Source organism: Oncorhynchus clarkii, chromosome 2 (genome assembly GCF_045791955.1).
Source record: "Oncorhynchus clarkii lewisi isolate Uvic-CL-2024 chromosome 2, UVic_Ocla_1.0, whole genome shotgun sequence".
Classification (NCBI taxonomy): Eukaryota; Metazoa; Chordata; class Actinopteri; order Salmoniformes; family Salmonidae; genus Oncorhynchus; species Oncorhynchus clarkii.
The window spans coordinates 78,357,396-78,373,097 of record NC_092148.1 but is presented as its reverse complement, the minus strand read 5'-3'; the positions used below and the strand labels follow the sequence as shown (position 1 = coordinate 78,373,097).

Sequence of the window (15,702 nt, the reverse complement as noted above, 5' to 3'; positions counted from 1 at the left end):
CGCGTTGAGCATCACAAATACAACCAAGTTATATTTTAGCGCCTGGCTACGCAGATGCTTGCTGACTTGTGCGAGCAGTGTGGGTGCAATGTTTGAATAACATGTATGTGTATTTTGCAACGGACGCGATGCGTGCGGTATGGTCAGCATGTAATGCAGATAAATGGCCCACAAAAAAATCAATGAAAAGCTCTGTGTTTGTCCGGTAATGATTGTTACCGCTGATCGGATTGAATCCTGGCCCTTATATAGGTTTGCTTTGTATTTTCTAAATGAATTTTAGGCTTTTTGGGGTGTGAATACATTTTTGCTTGGAAATGTTGTACATTGTTAATAATATTTGTTTCTTTTCAGTGGATCTTGTATTTAATGATAACACAATGTATAAGAACTGTAAACGAATTTTACAAAAATTGGTGCTTTTTAAAGAAAAACCTTGATTTTTAAAATGAATATAATCACACTGATTTCTCTGCATTTCCAAGTTTGTTCAGGGTAACACTAGTAATAAACCTTTTAAAAAGTTTGAAATAAATCAAAGAAATGTTTTGTCCCAATGCATATAAAAAACAGCAATAGGATTAAAGTATATCTCAGAAACTTTAATTTTAAGTCCATGTGATACGATAGTACTCAAGGGTTGCCAAGAATATCATGCTGAAACATCGTATCTATAATGAATAATAGAAAATGAGAGAAATTCCTTCTCCAATAGAGATCTGGAAATAAAGGCAGTATCAATCCCCAACATTGCGATATCATTTAGCTGTGAGGTCGTTCTCAGCTGTCAGGTCCAGCTTGATAGCTCTGTACAAACTGACAAAGGACTCTGCCCACAAGTCTCTTTGCTGGTCTGTGGTAGCGTTGGCCAGCCGCTGGGCGGTGTACACCATGGTCAGCACAGTGCGCTCAAAGTCCTCCAGGCGCAGGTGGCCCATGTGATTGGAAAGGTCAGAGGTCAGGCGATGGATATCAGAGAGTGTTTTGGGCAGGATGTCCTCGCAGATGACTTCCAGCTTTTTGGTCTTCCGCAGGGAGGCCAACTCCTCGTCCTGCACGGAGAACAGAGTGTGCTCGTCTCCAAACTGCAGGCCAGCCAGCAGGATCTACACAGCACAGCCAAAAACAGTAGACTCATTACAAACCCATATTTTTGGTTGCTAACTCAGAGGATTCATACAATATTTGCTACTGTAGTTATCCAAGGAAAATGTCTCACCTCAAATAGTAAATTGACATCCTCTATGGAGTTCTGAAAAGTGGGGTTCACCATTGATGCCATTCCTCTCTTCACTCGAACAGTTGATGGGTAAAGGACTGAAAGAGGGAGGGAGAGAGAGAAAGAGATAGATAGAATGTTATCCAACCTACTACTTTCTCTTTAACTCTTGCCCAGGGTTTCGTCATGCGATGCGGACCATGTGGCTTGAACCAGATGTATTGCATATTAAGATGAATTCCCGAGACAAGGCTAACATACAGTACACCTTGCATGACTTGACAGGTACTGTATATAACAGGGTAGACTTTACAGCCATAATGTTCACAGACATGTGAGGACCATAGAGCACCACACGGTTCAGTTGAGAAACCTGAAATGTGTGACCTTACGAATAGCTCTGATCAGCAGACTGTAAGAAATGACCTCAGGCTTCAAAGGCAGAGAATTCAAAGCAGAGAGGCACATGGGATGAGAGAGAGAGAGAGAGAGAGAGAGAGAGAGACACAGAGAGAGACAGAGAGAGAGAGAGAGAGAGAGAGAGAGACACACAGAGAGAGAGAGAGAGAGAGAGAGAGAGAGAGAGAGAGAGAGAGAGAGTGAGAGACAGAGACAGAGAGAGACAGAGAGAGAGAGAGAGACACACAGAGAGAGAGAGAGAGAGAGAGAGAGAGAGAGAGAGAGAGAGAGAGAGAGAGAGAGAGAAAGAGAGAGAGAGAGAGAGCAACTGACTTGGAGATGAGTCTACTTTTCATAAATAGACAGAGCTCACTTACCAGAGCAACGTTGGACACTGGTTTTAAGAGTGCGTGCTAACCAGAACATGTGACCTGGACATAGCAGGACACTTCCCAAAGAACATTTCACCTACTCATCTTTTGAGTTATTTTCACATGGGATAAGGACCACCACTTACTGAAATCTGCTATCATTCTCAACTGGCAGTCCACCGACCAAATTTGGGCCGCGAGTGGTTTTATTCCCCCCCACCAAGGTTTTTTGTTGTTCGATTTTTATTGTTGGACATAAAATACTATAAAAAAACCCAGGAAATCAGCTCCAAGTGATTTTTTATTCCCAGCATAATAGAGAGTGGTGATCGTATACAAAAGCAAGCAGGGTTTGAAATGATTATGTTTTTGTCAAATATTACATCTGTTTGGGCTTCTTCCAGTGAATTTGCAGTCTACAAATTACTTGTAATTATGTTCCGGCCCCCTGATCATCCCCTCAAGAAAAAATTGGCCTGCGGCCGAATCTGATTGATGATCCCTGTTCTATAACATCAAAGCCATTCATATTTCCGCAAGTCCACAAATATTGTAAAAACACAAACCGGTTATGCTGAACAAGCATTGTTTCTGTACATGACAGAGGGAAAAAATATAGAGAACAAAGAGAGAGAGGGATTGAGAGCATCAGTGAAGACACTTGCCAGCTGGTCAGCGCATGCTCAGAGCATGCATTCTGGTAATCCATCTGGCCCTGCGGCCTTGTGAATGTTAATCTGTTTAACGGTCTTACTCACATTGGCTACGGAGAGTGTGATCACACAGTCGTCCGGAACAGCTGCTGCTCTCATGTATGGTTCAGTGTTGCTTGCCTCGATGTGAGCATAGAAGACATTTAGCTCGTCTGGTGGGCTCAAGTCACTGGGAAGCTTGTGGCTGGGCTTCCCTTTGTAATCCATGATAGTTTAGAAGTCCTGCCACATCCGACGAGCATTAGAGCCGGCGTAGAACGATTACATCTTAGTCCTGTAATGATGCTTTGCATGTTTGATGGCTTGTCGGAGGTCATAGTGGGATATCTTGTAAGAGTCTGGATTAGTGTCCCACTCCTTGAAAGAAGCAGCTCTAGCCTTTAGCTCAGTGCAGATATTGCTGTAATCCATAGCTTATGGTTGCGACATGTACAGTGCCTTGCGAAAGTATTCGGCCCCCTTGAACTTTGCGACCTTTTGCCACATTTCAGGCTTCAAACATAAAGATATAAAACTGTATTTTTTTGTGAAGAATCAACAACAAGTGGGACACAATCATGAAGTGGAACGACATTTATTGGATATTTCAAACTTTTTTAACAAATCAAAAACTGAAAAATTGGGCATGCAAAATTATTCAGCCCCTTTACTTTCAGTGCAGCAAACTCTCTCCAGAAGTTCAGTGAGGATCTCTGAATGATCCAATGTTGACCTAAATGACTAATGATGATAAATACAATCCACCTGTCATGTACTGTCATGTTGTGTCTTGTCTCTGTCCTTTCCCTTCACCCTGTCTCCCTCTGCTGGTCGTTGTTAGGTTACCTTTTCTCCCCCAATTTCCACCAGCTGTGCCTTGTCTCCTCCTAACCACCTCGTCACCCCGTTTCCCACCTGTTCCCTTTTTCCCTCTGATTAGGTCCCTATATCTCTCTCTGTTTTTGTTCCTGTCCTTGTCGGATTCTTGTTTGTTGTGTTTCATGCCTGAACCAGACTGTCGTCATGTTTGCTGTAACCTTGTCTTGTCCTGTCGGAATCTGCCGGTCCGTCAGAGCCTACCTATGTTTGGTAATTAAAGAAGCTCTGTTTAAGTTAATTCGCTTTTGGGTCCTCATTCACGCACCGTAACAGAAGAATCCGACCAAGAATGGACCCAGCGACTTCGGATCCTCTCCACTCAGCCGTCGGGATCCAGGGAGCGATGCTAGGCAGACACGAGCAGGAAGTGTCTGCTGCTCGACATGCCGTTGAGACCCTGGCCACCCAAGTCTCCAACCTCACAGAACAGGTTCACCATCTCCGCCTCGATCCACCGGCCACTTCCAGGGCTTTCGAATCTCCGGAGCCCAGAATCAATAACCCGCCGTGTTACTCTGGGGAGCCCACTGAATGCCGCTCGTTCCTCACCCAGTGTGATATTGTGTTTTCTCTCCAGCCCAACACTTACTCCAGGAGCACTGCTCGTGTCGCCTACGTCATATCTCTCCTTATTGGACGGGCTCGTGAGTGGGGCACGGCAATCTGGGAGGCAAGGGCTGAGTGTACTAACCAGTATCAGGACTTTAAGGAGGAGATGATACGGGTTTTTGATCGATCTGTTTTTGGGGAGGAGGCTTCCAGGGCCCTGTCTTCCCTATGTCAAGGCAATCGATCCATAACAGACTACTCTATTGAGTTTCGCACTCTTGCTGTCTCCAGTGGCTGGAACGAGCCGGCCTTGCTCGCTCGTCTTCTGGAGGGTCTCCGCGCAGAGGTAAAGGATGAGATTCTCTCCCGGGAGGTTCCTTCCAGCGTAGATTCCTTGATTGAACTCGCTATTCGCATTGAGCGACGGGTTGATCTTCGTCACCGAGCTCGTGGAAAGGAGCTCGCGCTCTCCGTCGCCCCCCTCTCCGCATCACTACCATCTTCCTCTGCCGGCTCGGGTGCTGAGCCCATGCAGCTGGGAGGTATCCGCATCTCGACTAAGGAGAGGGAACGGAGAATCACCAACCGCCTCTGTCTCTATTGCGGTTCCGCTGGTCATTTTGTCACTTCATGTCCAGTAAAAGGCCAGAGCTCGTCAGTAAGCGGAGGGCTACTGGTGAGCGCTACTACTCCTGTCTCTCCTTCAAGATCCTGCACTACCTTGTCGGTCCATCTACGCTGGACCGGTTCGTCAGCTTCCTGCAGTGCCTTAATAGACTCTGGGGCGGAGGGCTGTTTTATGGACGAGACCTGGGCTCGGGAACATGACATTCCTCTCAGACAGTTAAAGGAGCCCACGGCCTTGTTCGCCCTGGATGGTAGTCCTCTCCCCAGGATTCAGCGTGAGACGCTACCTTTAACCCTCACTGTTTCTGGTAATCATAGTGAAACCATTTCTTTTTTAATTTTTCGTTCACCTTTTACACCTGTTGTTTTGGGCCATCCCTGGCTAGTTTGTCATAATCCTTCCATTAATTGGTCTAGTAATTCTATCCTCTCCTGGAACGTCTCTTGTCATGTGAAATGTTTAATGTCTGCTATCCCTCCTGTTTCCTCTGTCTCTTCTTCACAGGAGGAGCCTGGTGATTTGACAGGGGTGCCGGAGGAATATCACGATCTGCGCACGGTGTTCAGTCGGTCCAGGGCCACCTCTCTTCCTCCACACCGGTCGTATGATTGTAGTATTGATCTCCTTCCGGGAACCACCCCCCCCCGGGGTAGACTATACTCTCTGTCGGCTCCCGAACGTAAGGCTCTCGAAGATTATTTGTCTGTAGCTCTTGACGCCGGTACCATAGTCCCCTCCTCCTCTCCCGCCGGAGCGGGGTTTTTTTTTGTCAAGAAGAAGGACGGGTCTCTGCGTCCCTGCATAGATTATCGAGGGCTGAATGACATAACAGTGAAGAATCGTTATCCGCTTCCTCTTATGTCTTCAGCCTTCGAGATCCTGCAGGGAGCCAGGTTTTTCACTAAGTTGGACCTTCGTAACGCTTACCATCTCGTGCGCATCAGGGAGGGGGACGAGTGGAAGACGGCGTTTAACACTCCGTTAGGGCACTTTGAATACCGGGTTCTTCCTTTCGGCCTCGCTAACGCTCCAGCTGTCTTTCAGGCATTAGTCAATGATGTCCTGAGAGACATGCTGAACATCTTTGTTTTCGTTTACCTTGACGATATCCTGATTTTTTCACCGTCACTCCAGATTCATGTTCAGCACGTTCGACGTGTCCTCCAGCGCCTTTTAGAGAATTGTCTTTTTGTGAAGGCTGAGAAGTGCACTTTTCATGCCTCCTCCGTCACATTTCTCGGTTCTGTTATTTCCGCTGAAGGCATTAAGATGGATCCCGCTAAAGTCCAAGCTGTCATTGATTGGCCCGTCCCTAAGTCACGCGTCGAGCTGCAGCGCTTTCTCGGCTTCGCGAACTTCTATCGTCGTTTCATCCGTAATTTCGGTCAGGTGGCAGCTCCTCTCACAGCCCTTACTTCTGTCAAGACGTGCTTTGAGTGGTCCGTTTCCGCCCAGGGAGCTTTTGATCTCCTCAAGAATCGTTTTACATCCGCTCCTATCCTTGTTACACCTGACGTCTCTAGACAGTTCGTTGTCGAGGTTGACGCGTCAGAGGTGGGCGTGGGAGCCATTCTTTCTCAGCGCTCCCTCTCTGACGACAAGGTCCACCCATGCGCGTATTTTTCTCATCGCCTGTCGCCGTCGGAACGTAACTATGATGTGGGTAACCGCGAACTGCTCGCCATCCGGTTAGCCCTAGGCGAATGGCGACAGTGGTTGGAGGGGGCGACCGTTCCTTTTGTCGTTTGGACTGACCATAGGAACCTTGAGTACATCCGTTCTGCCAAACGACTTAATGCGCGCCAGGCGCGTTGGGCGCTGTTTTTCGCTCGTTTCGAGTTCGTGATTTCTTATCGTCCGGGCTCTAAGAACACCAAGCCTGATGCTTTGTCTCGTCTCTTCAGTTCTTCAGTAGCCTCCACTGACCCCGAGGGGATTCTCCCTGAGGGGCGTGTTGTCGGGTTGACTGTCTGGGGAATTGAGAGGCAGGTAAAACAAGCGCTCACTCACACTCCGTCGCCGCGCGCTTGTCCTAGGAACCTTCTTTTCGTTCCCGTTCCTACTCGTCTGGCCGTTCTTCAGTGGGCTCACTCTGCCAAGTTAGCCGGCCACCCTGGCGTTCGGGGTACGCTTGCTTCCATTCGCCAGCGTTTTTGGTGGCCCACCCGGGAGCATGACACGCGTCGTTTCGTGGCTGCTTGTTCGGTCTGCGCGCAGACTAAGTCCGGTAACTCTCCTCCTGCCGGCCGTCTCAGGCCGCTTCCTATTCCCTCTCGACCGTGGTCTCACATCGCCTTAGATTTTGTCACCGGACTGCCTTCGTCAGCGGGGAAGACTGTTATTCTTACGGTTGTCGATAGGTTCTCTAAGGCGGCTCATTTCATTCCCCTTGCTAAGCTTCCTTCTGCTAAAGAGACGGCACAAATCATCATCGAGAATGTTTTCAGAATTCATGGCCTTCCGTCAGACGTCGTTTCGGACAGAGGTCCGCAATTCACGTCTCAATTTTGGAGGGAGTTTTGCCGTTTGATTGGGGCTTCCGTCAGTCTCTCTTCCGGCTTTCACCCCCAGTCTAACGGTCAAGCAGAACGGGCCAATCAGACTATTGGTCGCATCTTACGCAGTCTTTCTTTTCGCAACCCTGCGTCTTGGTCAGAACAGCTCCCCTGGGCAGAATACGCCCACAACTCGCTTCCTTCGTCTGCGACCGGGCTATCTCCTTTTCAGAGTAGCCTCGGGTACCAGCCTCCGCTGTTCTCATCTCAGTTCGCCGAGTCCAGCGTCCCCTCCGCTCAGGCTTTTGTCCAACGTTGCGAGCGCACCTGGAAGAGGGTCAGGTCTGCACTTTGCCGTTATAGGACGCAGACTGTGAGGGCTGCTAATAAGCGTAGAACTAAGAGTCCTAGATATTGTCGCGGTCAGAGAGTTTGGCTCTCCACTCAGAACCTTCCCCTTAAGACGGCTTCTCGCAAGTTGACCCCGCGGTTCATTGGTCCGTTCCGTATTTCTCGGGTCATTAATCCTGTCGCAGTTCGACTTCTTCTTCCGCGATACCTTCGTCGCGTCCACCCGGTCTTCCATGTCTCCTGCATCAAGCCCGTCCTTCGCGCCCCCGCTCGTCTTCCCCCCCCCCCCCCCATCCTTGTCGAGGGCGCACCCATCTACAGGGTCCGTAGAATTTTGGACATGCGTCCTCGGGGCCGTGGTCACCAGTACCTCGTAGATTGGGAGGGGTACGGTCCTGAGGAGAGGAGTTGGGTTCCCTCTCGGGACGTGCTGGACCGTGCGCTGATCGAGGATTTCCTCCGTTGCCGCCAGGTTTCCTCCTCGAGTGCGCCAGGAGGCGCTCGGTGAGTGGGGGGGTACTGTCATGTACTGTCATGTTGTGTCTTGTCTCTGTCCTTTCCCTTCACCCTGTCTCCCTCTGCTGGTCGTTGTTAGGTTACCTTTTCTCCCCCAATTTCCACCAGCTGTGCCTTGTCTCCTCCTAACCACCTCGTCACCCCGTTTCCCACCTGTTCCCTTTTTCCCTCTGATTAGGTCCCTATATCTCTCTCTGTTTTTGTTCCTGTCCTTGTCGGATTCTTGTTTGTTGTGTTTCATGCCTGAACCAGACTGTCGTCATGTTTGCTGTAACCTTGTCTTGTCCTGTCGGAATCTGCCGGTCCGTCAGAGCCTACCTATGTTTGGTAATTAAAGAAGCTCTGTTTAAGTTAATTCGCTTTTGGGTCCTCATTCACGCACCGTAACACCACCTGTGTGTAATCAAGTCTCCGTATAAATGCACCTGCACTGTGATAGTCTCAGAGGTCCGTCAAAAGCGCAGAGAGCATCATGAAGAACAAGGAACACACCAGGCAGGTCCGAGATACTGTTGTGAAGAAGTTTAAAGCCGGATTTGGATACAAAAAGATTTCCCAAGCTTTAAACATCCCAAGGAGCACTGTGCAAGCGATAATATTGAAATGGAAGGAGTATCAGACCACTGCAAATCTACCAAGACCTGGCCGTCCCTCTAAACTTTCAGCTCATACAAGGAGAAGACTGATCAGAGATGCAGCCAAGAGGCCCATGATCACTCTGGATGAACTGCAGAGATCTACAGCTGAGGTGGGAGACTCTGTCCATAGGACAACAATCAGTCGTATATTGCACAAATCTGGCCTTTATGGAAGAGTGGCAAGAATAAAGCCATTTCTTAATGATATCCATAAAAAGTGTTGTTTAAAGTTTGCCACAAGCCACCTGGGAGACACACCAAACATGTGGAAGAAGGTGCTCTGGTCAGATAAAACCAAAATTGAACTTTTTGGCAACAATGCAAAACGTTATGTTTGGCGTAAAAGCAACACAGCTGAACACACCATCCCCACTGTCAAACATGGTGGTGGCAGCATCATGGTTTGGGCCTGCTTTTCTTCAGCAGGGACAGGGAAGATGGTTAAAATTGATGGGAAGATGGATGGAGCCAAATACAGGACCATTCTGGAAGAAAACCTGATGGAGTCTGCAAAAGACCTGAGACTGGGACGGAGATTTGTCTTCCAACAAGACAATGATCCAAAACATAAAGAAAAATCTACAATGGAATGGTTCAAAAATAAACATATCCAGGTGTTAGAATGGCCAAGTCAAAGTCCAGACCTGAATCCAATCGAGAATCTGTGGAAAGAACTGAAAACTGCTGTTCACAAATGCTCTCCATCCAACCTCACTGAGCTCGAGCTGTTTTGCAAGGAGGAATGGGAAAAAATTTCAGTCTCTCGATGTGCAAAACTGATAGAGACATACCCCAAGCGACTTACAGCTGTAATCGCAGCAAAAGGTGGCGCTACAAAGTATTAACTTAAGGGGGCTGAATAATTTTGCACACCCAATTTTTCAGTTTTTGATTTGTTAAAAAAGTTTGAAATATCCAATAAATGTCGTTCCACTTCATGATTGTGTCCCACTTGTTGTTGATTCTTCACAAAAAAATACAGTTTTATATCTTTATGTTTGAAGCCTGAAATGTGGCAAAAGGTCGCAAAGTTCAAGGGGGCCGAATACTTTCGCAATGCACTGTACGTGCAGTCACTGTGGGGATGACATCATCGATGCACTTATTAATGAAGCAGGTAACTGATGTGGTAAACTCCTCAATGCCATCGGATGAATCCTGGAACATATTCCAGTCTGTGCTGGTGAAACAGTCCTGTAGCTCAGCGTCCGCTTCATCGGACCATTTCCGTATTGAGCTGTCATTGGTATAAAATATAAATAGCAGACTTGGTCAGAATCCCGTAAATTGGCAGCTATCCACTGCAGCTCCATTCAAATGTCAGATAGAGGTGCTGTAAACGTGCAAAGCGTTTGAATATTAAGAAGTTATTCGTAATGTTTTGTAAACTCAGCGTGCATTGACAAGCAAATCTTATTCAGATGTTCTTTGAAAAACAAACTCTAAGGAGGAAATCCATTATTGGACATGAGCACATTCCTGAGTGCACATACCAGGAATGAAACTTTGGAATATTCTCTCCAGTGCTTCCTTTGGTGTTTACAGTCAATTCAGCTAATGAAGGCCCTGAAATAGTACTTGTTTAAGAAGGGCTGATAAGTTTAGAAGAAAATCATCAGGAAGCGAAGAGGAGTGTGTCATAACAAAGCTATCGCTTGCAAGCTGGAAACAGAGATGTGTCCTAGGACCATAGAGACAGGAGCCATGCAGTAGACACCTAGACAAACAAAGGGTTCAGCATACAAGCATACACTCTTAGAAAAAAAAAACCTTAAAGGGTTCTTCGGCTGTCCCCATAGGAGAACCCTTTGAAGAACCCTTTTTGGTTGCAGGTAGATCCCTTTTGGGTTCCATAGCGAACCCTTTCTACATGGAACCTAAACGGGTTCTACTTCTATCTGGAATTGGTTGCTCCTATTGGGACAGCTGAAGAACCCTTTCGGAAACTATTTTTTCTAAGAGTGTACTAGCACATATATGTTGTCCATCGTGGGCAAAACTTTCCAAATATTTTTATTCACACCCCAAAATAGTAAAATGTTCTACATGGAGATAAGGTTTTTGTTTGCCTTTATTTTAGTACATTCAGCTAATAAGATTTGATGATGCCATGATGAAATCAAACAATTCATGCTATTTGATCACTACTTTTCCATTGAGGTAATTGAGATTGCTATGACTTCAGAATGTGTGTAATAGCAAACACAAAGTTGATATGATTTCATCAGATATACCAGAGCATGTCAAACAATGTTCCAGATGCTCCACCCATACAAAAATCATAGTAAAGCCAGGAGAAACAAATATCAACAAATGTAATCCAAGAAAAGCTAGAAAGACAGTACTCCTGAGCTGTCATTGTACTGTTTGAGCCTCAATCCTCTCATTCTAAGAACATGTTTTTCCGTATGATCCAATTGCCACAACACATCACATAATATCTAGAATAACTGAAACAAAAACCACAAAATACCTTATTTAGCCAGATTCAAGACAGCTTTGAAAACTTTTTGGTGGTGTGTTTTTCATTCTTCAGGGGCCTATCAGTTTCCTGCTGCAGTTCATATTTGGAGCCCTTTCATTGTTTTCATATCAGAAACAGATGCGGATAGTTCATACACACATTGAGCCCAGTAGCCGACACATAAACCGAAATGGAACTTTAAACATACAAGTCGTTAAGGATCATAGTTTAATTGTGCTAGAAAATGGGACCCAACTGTTCTGCAGGACCAGAAATGTGAGTTTTTGGCAGCTACACCTGTACACTATTAGAGAAAAATATGCTATCTAGAACCAAAAACGGCTCTTATACTGTCCCCATAGGTCAACCCTTTTAAAAAACCTTTTGGTTCCAGGTAGAACCCTTTCCACAGAGGGTTCCACATGGAACCGAAAAAGAGTTCTAGCTTGAACCAAAAAGGGTTCTACCTGGAACCAAAATAGGTTACCCTATGGGGACAGCTGCAGAACACTTTTAGAACCCTTTTTTTCCAAGTGCATATACAGTACAAAAGAGTTATCCATTCTATTTCTTAGAAATTATCTGTATTTTTCTGATGTCAAATCATTTATCCAACCAAGTATAGCACTGCTACAGTTGCTCAGCATCATTAAGGTCAATCTGTAGGGCACTTGAATTTCAGATGGATCGAAACAGCTGGAGAGAAAACAATGATTTCAATGTCACTCCTCCTTTAACCCTAAAGAAACACAGAAACAAATCAAAATACCAAAATATCCCCAGTACACTCCCCACCACACAGCTTGCACATTGTTGTGATGTGTGCAGCATGTTACAGCTGTGCTGGTGGATGCTGCTGCTGGATCTGTGTACATACTAATCAGTAATGTTAACACATACTGTTGTGAAATGACTTTGCTCAATCAGAGGTTAGAGCTGGACAGACAAAGCACAGAGGACAGAATTAAATGTGTGACTAGGCTAACTATTGATTGCAGTTTTCTGTGTGATGGGGATGGGATAGGGTAAGTCTATATTCTGTATTAGTCTTCTGGATTTGAGACGGCGATGCTGAGGCCAAGAGAGAAGCATATGTAAAATGACTTTAGCTTGACATTTGATACCAGGAATGATATTGGACTTTGTGACTATCATAACAGAATGATCATTAATCTGTCCTTTCTCTGGAATAAGAGCATTACATCTATCTTTCCATCACTGGATACATATTCTAATCCACAATGAGCTGATTCTCAGTAATGCCTTGAATTCTTTTGGCAGAATTACTGTTGAGTTTAGTATAGCATCTGGGAATGAGGTGCATTCCTATCAATTATATTTATGGACAACTACTGCAGCAAAACTTACCCTTTAAAAGGGCATATGCACAGGTTACAATTACACAGCAACATTAAACATAATCATTGCATATAAACATACTGTAAACTGTATAACATTTCCAATTGAACACATTAATATGGGTGAAGATATTCTTACCTTTGTTATGCCGATAAGTGGCACATGTGTGGATATTGCAATAAAATAGTGCAACAATGACCATCTTCCAGGGCATCATGGTGACCTGGCATCCACCTGGCATCCAGTAGCCAGGGACAGACTGGACAGAGCCACAGGTCGAGGACCACGATCAAGGACCACAGTCACTCCACTGGGAAAAACCTCAGACCATCCCACCACTGCAACTGCGCTCCTCCTTTCTGAAATTCTCTCTCTCTCTCTCTCTCTCTCTCTCTCTCTCTCTCTCTCTCTCTCTCTCTCTCTCTCTCTCACCAGCTGACACTGTTGGTGCTGTCATCTGGCAGTCATCAGACCCAGAGAGACACGTCTACTTCTTACTGTTGCCTTCTTGTCCTCTTCTGACCGTAAGCGTGCCTTACGATAATTTCCTTTTTTCTCTTTCATTATCTTCATTTTCTCTTCTTCCTCCTTCTCCTTAATGCTGAACTGTCCTCCTAGTCCTGATCACGTTAATTACATTGATGTTAATAAGTGCAGTCCAGTTTCTTCTGTGAAACATCTTGTGTTCATCAATAATATACACTGAGTACACAAAACATTAAGAACACCTGCTCTTTCCACGACACCTGCTCTTTCCACGACATTACTGATGTCACTTGTTAAATCCACTTCAATCAGTGTAGATGAAGGGGAGGAGACAGGTTAAAGAAGGATTTCTAAGCCTTTAGACAACTTAGACATGGATTGTGTATGTGTGCCATTCAAGAGGGTGAATGGGCAAGACAAAATATTTAAGTGCCTTTGAACAGGGTACGATAGTTGGTGCCAGGCTTGTGTAAAGAACTGCAACTCTGCTGGGTTTGTCATGCTCAACAGTTGCCGTGTGTATCAAGAATGTTCCACCACCCAAAGGAAATCCAACCAACTTGATAACTGTGGGAAGCACTGGAGTCAACACGGGCCAGTATCCGTGTGAAATTCTTTCGACACCTCGTAAAGTCCATTCCCCGATGAATTGAAGCTGTTCTGAAGGCAAAAGGTGGGATGCAACTCAATGCAAATCAGTGTATGTTCCCTTTTTGTTTAAAAAATGCTTTGAGGACATATTACTGGACTCTGCCTTGAGTTTGAGGTTTGTGAATGGATGAATGCAAGCATTTATTGTTGTCCAGACTGCTGAACCATGTTTCTGTATCCACGATCAACATTAGTTCTGCTTGTGCTGACGAGAGGATCCTTGGGAGGGTTGGAACTTGGAACGTGTGTGTCTGTGCCAGGAACACTTCAGGGAACCAACCCAGTTTTGTTTTCTGGGAGGTGGAGTGTAGAGACTTCACATTCCAAACACACAACCCAACACAGCATATTGTTGCTCTACAAATTAAATGTATTATTATTATGATTATTATGAGTATTATTATTTATTACTAGAGATTATAGCTATCCAAACACACAGTGGAATGGACACAGCCAACGCCTATATACAAACCATCTGAAGAAGCTTCTTCAAATAAACACGTCCTATTCCAAGGCTGGCAGTAAGATCACCAAAAGAAGAAACATCACAAAGAAGAAATGTGTTATTTAGTAGTGTTATGTCATTTGCTTCATTCTGTGCAACTTATAGCTAACAATAGTCGTACAGTAAATGAAACGTAATTCAGAAAGAGCTCAGTTTTTCCTTAACTTATAATTCATCCTCCAATTCGAGGGTTGAACTCCTCTCTCTTTAAGACCAGTGAGACACTCTCATACTGATGAGATGTGGCAGTCATGAAGCTGCCAGGGAATGCAGAGACAGTGTTAAAGTTGGAAAGATGGATGGGGCCACCATAGAATCTCTAAATTAGAACACAATACGTTGGACAAACATTCTATTCTCACAGGGGAAATTAAAAGAAAATGGGTTGTTTTTGTCACACTCCAATTCAAAGAGTTGCCCTACGTAACGTAGTTTCTTCTCCTAGCCCTATTAGTAATACCACAGTCTGTGAGGATGTAAAATAATTGATATGTGAGTGAATATTTATCTAGTTTCATTAAATTCCTAGAAAAGGGGAGAAGGTAATTGTCTTTATTCTGTTACAGTAAAAGTCATGTCCAAATAGACATAGCTTTGCAGAAAGTATGGTAGAAGTAGAAATACAGTTATCTATTGTAGAAGTACAGTTATCTTTTGTAGAAGAACAGTTATCTATCGTAGAAGTAAAGTTATCTATTGTTGAAGTACAGTTATATATAGTAGAAGTAAAGTTATCTATTGTTGAAGTACAGTTATCTATTGTTGAAGTACAGTTATCTATTGTAGAAGTAAAGTTATCTATTGTTGAAGTACAGTTATATATAGTAGAAGTAAAGTTATCTATTGTTGAAGTACAGTTATCTATTGACAAACTTAAATATGTGAGGAACTTTCTTCAGGACATGCTTAAGCACTAACAGAATTCTAGGACTGAAGTTATGCAACAGAGCCAGAAGAGTAAAACATGTAGTACTCACTGTCACATCTAGAACAAACCCTTCAAGTATCTGGCCCGTATTTCAGATTTCTATGAAATAAGACCTATAATTCATTACAATATCAGTGAAATGCTTTTCCTTATAATTTGTTTAAATTAGGTCTGTTAAAAAGCTTGATAAGGTTATGGTTAGGGCTAGGGTTAGGACAAGGGTTATTGTTAGGGTTAGAGCTAGAGTTAGGGTTAGGGTTAACAGATAGTTCATTGAAATGTTATTGATAGTCTGTAGAGCATCTACAGATGGACTATCCAAATAAAGTGTAACCGAATGGTGTGGCCGTATACCGGCCATTACAAATATTAATGTGAGATGACCGCTGATTGGCCAGCTTAGACAATGAGGAAGGATGACATAATTCTCTATGATAAAATAGCAAGTGTTTTCAAACATTCTGTTTGAGATGGAGATTTTGAAGTGTTTTTTCTCCAATTTATGCTTTGGCCACAAATATGAGCATAAGACAGGTGAACAACGTTATTTGGGTTAACAGAATATGAGATTT

The 15,702-nt window shown here is 44.6% G+C and overlaps 1 protein-coding gene across 1 annotated transcript; it reads right to left on the bottom strand.

The window, feature by feature from the left end:
• Nucleotides 1-337: 337 nt before the first annotated feature.
• LOC139382596 (protein FAM180A-like) lies at nucleotides 338-12,872 on the bottom strand. Its single transcript, XM_071126713.1, has 3 exons — nucleotides 12,699-12,872; nucleotides 1,220-1,317; nucleotides 338-1,106 (listed from the first exon to the last, which is right to left on the bottom strand). Exons 1-3 carry the CDS (start codon nucleotides 12,799-12,801, stop codon nucleotides 759-761), a joined length of 549 nt encoding a protein of 182 aa, XP_070982814.1. The 5' UTR covers nucleotides 12,802-12,872; the 3' UTR covers nucleotides 338-758.
• Between the last annotated feature and the right edge of the window lie 2,830 nt (nucleotides 12,873-15,702).

Coding starts and splice junctions, on each gene's coding strand:
- LOC139382596 (XM_071126713.1), bottom strand. CDS start 12,801: ATGCCAGGTGGATGCCAGGTCACCATGATGCCCTGGAAGATGGTCATT. Junction 1,318..12,698: donor CACTTATCGGCATAACAAAG/GTAAGAATATCT, acceptor TCCCTCTTTCAG/TCCTTTACCCATCAACTGTT. Junction 1,107..1,219: donor ATGTCAATTTACTATTTGAG/GTGAGACATTTT, acceptor TGTGCTGTGTAG/ATCCTGCTGGCTGGCCTGCA.